Here is a 6,397-nt window from a genome sequence, read left to right on the forward strand (position 1 = left end):
ATCTAGCTTATTTTAGTGCATATATTCGCGATGACAACGGTTGTAGCGGCCAGGCCTACCACTGTCAGGACAAACACTTGCTAGATTTTAATGTAGTTCGGAAAGTTGAGTCACATAAGCTTTCTAGGCTTCCGGACCTACTTGTGCTGTTATGTATTAATTTATACAGAATAAAGACTTCTGCAAGACAAATGCTCCTGCTTGTTCATGCATCTATGTTTATTAAAGGAAACTGATTATTGCAGTATGTTTGTTCTATCAGTTTGTGTGAGGCATAGTTTATGACATCGTGCAAAAATAATAATCAAATTTAAAAATATAAGGCCATTCGAAAATCTCGTACACTGTCCCATGCATACCTTGGCGTGTTTCCGACTTCGTGCCTCTCGGCCAACTATTTATAGAACACTGAAAATGCGTCCCTTCAACACCAAGCTTCGTTCATTACTCTCGCAAATAAGAACAATGCAACAGAACAAAAACCGAGCTATGGGCACGTTTTTTTTTTCGTTTTTTTCGCTTGACTGCAGTCAAGCTGAACTGTACCATATCTGTACATATCGACAAACATCAGACGGCTGCATACCCAATTCCCCGCCATAATCCGGGCTCCGTAGAGGCTATCCACCCAGCTTCAGCAAGCGTGAGCTTATGGCACTACCGACGTGAGGGCGCAACTGTTCTAACAAGGCCGGAAGTCGTGAAGCTGCCCATATATGGGCTGCATCGCCGCACCTGCAGCAGCACTCGCATAGTGTAAGCTGAAGAGGCTACGCTGCGCATGCGAAAGCGAAAACCATGAGTGTAAAGCGTGCTGTACTTTGGAAGAACGATCATGCTCCTCCCAGCGAAATATCTACGACGGGTTCGTTCCGGTCAAACTTGTCGTACAGTGACGATGAACACGCGCCAAGGTGTTCCATAAAGGCTGACTTCAGCAAGCGCCGGCGATTTTTCAAGCTCCCTTCGCACCATAGACGGCGATGCTACTCTCTCGACTCCCCCGAATCATCGACGACCCAGTCGCGGGTCCCTCGGTACGAGTCTCGCCTCTCCGCGGCCAACATCGCAAACTCCGACTGCTCGTCGTCGACGTGCAGCGACTCGACCATATCTTTGCACATTGCCAGCGACGCGAGCGAGTTTCCAGACGAACAAGAGGCGGCCCGTTGGCAGCAAGCGTTCGAGCTCTTCGACCACAACTGCGACGGCCTCATCACCGCCCAAGAACTGGGCGCCGTCATGCTCACCCTCGGCTACGAAGCGTCCAATACAGAAGTCGAACGCATGGTCACCGAGGCAAACACATCCGGAAAGGACAACGTAGACTTCACGGAGTTCCTAGCGTTGTTGGCCCAACAGCGCGACGCTCCCAGTGAAAATATTCAGGAAGAAATCGAAGTGCTTTTCAAGGTGATTTTTACAGCAGCCTCTAGGGACATTTTGGTACACTTATTGTTGTCTCGTAGTGTAATTTTTGGTAGCTTCAAACGCATGTTCTTATTTTGTTTACAACATATAAGTTTTCCATCAATATAGTCAGCCTTTGTGTTCGTTCGGAATTATGTAGTGCCCAAAATTTTAAGGATTACAATGTTAATTTCATGTCAGATCAGCTTTCAGCACTACCATCACGTGTTCTGGGTTAGCTGCGCCAGCAGTTGCAGATCGTAGACCATTTAAGAAAACCTTAACTGCTTGCGATTATGTCATCGATCTATGCCTACAGACTCAAATAGATCCGTTCTAGCAAGAAATAAATTCGTAATGTTGGAATGGTGAATTTTTTTCAATCAAGTTCTGTACGAACATTCGAAGAAAATAACTTCTTATAGCGAACATTTTCTAATTTTTTAGCGAAGTGAAAGATGAAGTTTTCCCGAAGCCCACGGGTTTAAAAAATGAGGCATGTGTACATCGTTTGACAGATTTATGCAATGTCATTCGCAATTAAACATCTGGACAATTGATAAGCTTGTAAATGGAGTTCATTGTCATGTTACTCCATGCAGTTATCTAGAATGCCATGAATTGCCACATAGACTATGCATCTCGTAGCAGAGATCATTCGATTTGTATATTAAACTTCGTTTCTTCGCATGCCCTTGATATAAAACGAAATTACTTGTGTGTTTATCTTGTTTTGTGACAAAGGAAGCATCCTTTCCTATCTGTCATGACTTTTTCTGTGTTTGTTTTACAAAAAAACAATTCAGCAACCATCCTCGCTTCCTTCTTTTTCTTTTTGCCAGATTTTTGACAAGTACGGCCAGGGCTACATTACAGCTACAGACCTTCGACATGTCATGTCTTCCATGAACGAGTCTGTCACGGACAAAGAGTTGGACACTATGATGCTCGCAGCAGACAAGGATGGTGATGGACTCGTCAGCTACGAGGAGTTCGTTGCTCTTTTCTCGCCAGATCAAGTCGTTGAAGAACCAGCATAAACGAACCTCGACGTTCGCTCAGTGCCATGTACCAGTATTGCTATGCACATATGAGCCTGCATTAATCCTGATGTATTTGATGAAATGTAAGGACTGGGGGAGTCTATAAGGCGTAAATTGCGCTACGTTGCGCGACAAGTGGTCATCTTAGCTTGCAAAATGGCGCTCACTGTACATAAAAGCTCCACGGCCGTTTATTGTGAAGGATGCACGTACTGTTTCCTGAGGCTACTAAAAATAAACTACTTGAGAAGGGTATACGCTCTATTCCGCCCTAGTGAAAACAGATATCATGAACAGCATGAAAAGTTTATACTGGAGATTATGCTTCTGACGCCTCATTTAGACCTGCGGAATCACAAAGGCGTGCTGTTCAATTTTCTGACATCACTGTTGTAGTCCGCCGGGAATGAGGCACTTGTTCAACAAGACCGTACAAATATTGTACCTAATATATTGCTATAGTAATCGTACTCAAAGGAAAAGTAAAGATGTGTTCATTACTGCATTGTTATTATTATAGTATTCAAGATATCATTGTCAAAAAGAAAACAGCATAAGAAAGTTCAGCTCAATGCGGGGTATCTTTAGATCCTTCGTGTAAATCACTTAGCTGCTAAGTTCTTGAAAATGAAACATCTGACAATCAGCGGATCACGACTCCCACGACCTCGAGTCGGAAGAACGACGGCTGGAGTGAAATACTCCGATCTATTAAGGGCAGATTATTAACATACGTTATTTATAGTTGAACACTATCTACATACCTACGTCATAGCTAAAGATGCTGTCTATTTGAGCAGCCATGAGGAATGCGCTGCTGCACGGTGAGTGCAAAATACGATGAGGTTACCAAAGCTGCGACCCTTGCTCTGTTACGCACAAAAATACGAAACCAACACGCGCCCGGAGCAAAAAAAAAATATTAAAGGCTGAGACAAACCGCAGAATTTCCTACTAATGGGCCCACGTATGGCTAAGATGTGCTCCCTCGGACCAAAAATATAGGCTGCAGTCGACACAAAGGTCAGTGTGCTCTCGGACTGATTAATGCCGAAGTGCATGGACAAAATTGAACTTGAACTCACATTTTTTTAGAGTATTTTTGCAAAACAACGGCGCTGAATACTTACAGGACAGCAGGACGCGTGTACGTGTTATCAAGGACTACAGGGGAACCCGCCGTGGTTGCTCAGAGGCTATGGTGTTAGGCTGCTGAGCACGAGGTCGCGGGATCGAATCCCGGCCACGGCGGCCGCATTTCGGTGGGGCGAAATGCGAAAACACCCATGTACTTAGATTTAGGTGCACGTTAAAGAACCCCAGGTGGTCGAAATTTCCGGAGTCCCCCACTACGGCGTGCCTCATAATCAGAAAGTGGTTTTGGCACGTAAAACCCCATAATTTAAGGACTACAGGGGAGAAGGACGGTGGTAGTGGATTAACTATTATTATTATTCCACTCACATATGCTCATAAGCTGGCCCTCGCTAAAATTGAAAGCCTGTAGCACCGCAAAAAAGTGTACTTCCTAAACGTGGGCCCATTGTGCAGCTCATATTCTGAGCAGGTTGTGCACCTGTGGTTACCTGCGACCACTCGTAAGCCTGTCACATTAGCGATGAACACTCCTATCCTTTGCTCAAAAACTCGCCCTTACCAAAACCTTCTGCAGGCACGCTAATTAAAATTAACTGATTGGGTTTAACGTCCCGAACAAACACACGGGCAATAAGAAGCGCCGTAGTGGAGGGCTTCTTATCAATCTTGACCACCCGGGGTTCTCTAACGTGTTACTCAATTATGACCGCCATCGAAACGGAGTAGTCATGGTTGGTGATACGACCTAGGACTCTGCGCACAGAAACAGAGCCCCATATCCACTAAACCACCTTGGCGTCAATATAGAGTTTTGGTGCTCGTTAAAGAACCTCATGTGGCCGAAATATTTGAGAACTGAGCGACGTCCCTTACGGCACGTTGTGCCACCTTTGGGATCTAAAACCCTACATAAAATATTATTAAGCGACGAAAGAGTGATGAAAAATACTAGCCCTTTCCTCAGGTTTCTTTCTGTTGCCACCAACTGTCTTTGCAACGTTTCGAATGGCACGCTGCCCAATCCCACCAGCTCTCGAATATCGCGTGCAAACATTCGGATGAGTCGCTCGGCCGTCTATTTGTATATATTCTTCTCGCATAATTTGTTTCACAATGGTGTGGGGCTAAAGTGAAAGCTACAGCTAGCTTGTGCCAATCAAATGTGCGCTCGTACCCACTCAGGTGTCCATACACCAAGTGTTACTGCGCATCAAACGTCGTATGCTCACTCTCGAGCAAGGTCCTAACAAAGTACTTCCACAAATTTGACAAAAGGCCTGAGCGCTTTCAGTGTGACGTCCCCTAGGAAGTCATCTCCACCCCCTCCCCAACTCTGCACCCCACCCCACCCCATTAAATAATAAGCTTCTCGACCTTTCAGCATGACGTCGGAGCTGCCAGTTCAGTGCGGTCTCGAGCGTCAGATTGCACTCATGTCCAGAAATTTTGGACATTGCCCCTTCGGTTATTCGTCAAACTCGACCACAATAATGCATTAACGTAACTCGGTGGGCATCATTTTCAAAAACAAAATTTCAAACGGCCGCCCGAACTTTAACAACTTTTCGTTAGTAACGTCAAGAAGGTACGCCTTTCTATTAACACGCTTGTTTACGACACTTTGCTGCCTTATAGCAGAATTTCGGTCAGCAATAAAACGTTGATATAAAGCCGCAGCAATGTTATGAATAAGTGCCGTAACTGCTCATGTTATTAGAAGGCCGTAACCACTCGGCGTTGCTCACTGAAAGTTGCTGAAATTCGTGCGTGTTTCGAAACACCTTTATTTTATTTTATTTTTATTTTTATTTTTATTTTTTAATGTTGCCCACTGAGTTAAGTTGGTGCAATGTGGTGAAGTTCAATGGATGGCCGTGAGGGCGATGTCCAAAATTCCTGGGCATGTTTTAGCGTTTACTACAGTGCGACATTAGCTTGATACACTGAGGCTGCAGGTGGCGTGTTTTGATGACTGTCGTGCTCGCCCATCCAGAAAGCGCACAGGCTGCCGCTCGCTTTCGACCTGCTATTTCTGCGCACTCGCAGCAGTCCAACAGGAAACGTGAGGCGAAGGGCGTAGTGATGGGTCTATTGACGTCCTTAGCAGCTGTGGGCGAGATGTGAGTTCCAGTGCAGCTCAGCGTGGAGCTGGCGGGAAGAAAACAAGAAGCGTTCATCACGTAAATAAACAGTCGTAGTTTCGCCTGAAAAGCGAAGCATCGATTGCGATAGCAAATTAATACATAGCTATACGAAGTAAGGATAGCGGTTTTATTGACCTGGCATCATCACATCGGTTTTATCGACCTGGCATCATCACATCCGCCTGACGTTGGCATCAGCTAACCGCTCTTTAGGCCTCCTCAAACGCAACCTTAAGCATGCTCCAGCTAAACTACGCTGACTAGCATACATCCCATTGATACGCCCCAAAATCGAGTATGGATCAGCCATCTGGGATCCTTTTCAAATATATATCACCCAAGAAATCGAATCACTGCAAAACCGCGCGGTCCGTTTCATTTTTTCTGATTATTCACCCTATACTAGCATTTCAGCACTAAAAGCTCGCGCTCAACTTGACGACTTATCGCATCGCCGCAGAATTGCCCTCCTCTCACTGCTGCACAAACTTTATCATCATCCGCACCTTCACCGAATCTTCGAACCAGCTACAGCCTTCTTTCCACGCACAGACCATATCTTCAAGATAAAACGCATCAGTTGTCGCTCAGCTAACTATGCTAACTCCTTTGTTCCCCGAACAATTGTTGCATGGAATAACCTACCATCACACATTGCTACTCAAACCGATTTCGCAACCTTTCAGGAACTTTTACGCAATA

At 45.3% G+C, this 6,397-nt stretch overlaps 1 protein-coding gene across 1 annotated transcript; it reads left to right on the top strand.

Moving 5' to 3' along the window:
- Positions 1 to 798: 798 nt before the first annotated feature.
- On the top strand, positions 799 to 2,498 carry LOC135911284 (uncharacterized). The gene is made up of 2 exons (XM_065443482.1): positions 799 to 1,413; positions 2,253 to 2,498. The coding sequence occupies exons 1-2, from the start codon at positions 799 to 801 to the stop codon at positions 2,448 to 2,450; spliced, it is 813 nt and encodes a 270-aa protein (XP_065299554.1). The 3' UTR covers positions 2,451 to 2,498.
- The last annotated feature ends 3,899 nt before the right edge of the window (positions 2,499 to 6,397 follow it).

Source organism: Dermacentor albipictus, chromosome 1, assembly GCF_038994185.2.
Source record: "Dermacentor albipictus isolate Rhodes 1998 colony chromosome 1, USDA_Dalb.pri_finalv2, whole genome shotgun sequence".
Lineage (NCBI taxonomy): Eukaryota > Metazoa > Arthropoda > Arachnida > Ixodida > Ixodidae > Dermacentor > Dermacentor albipictus.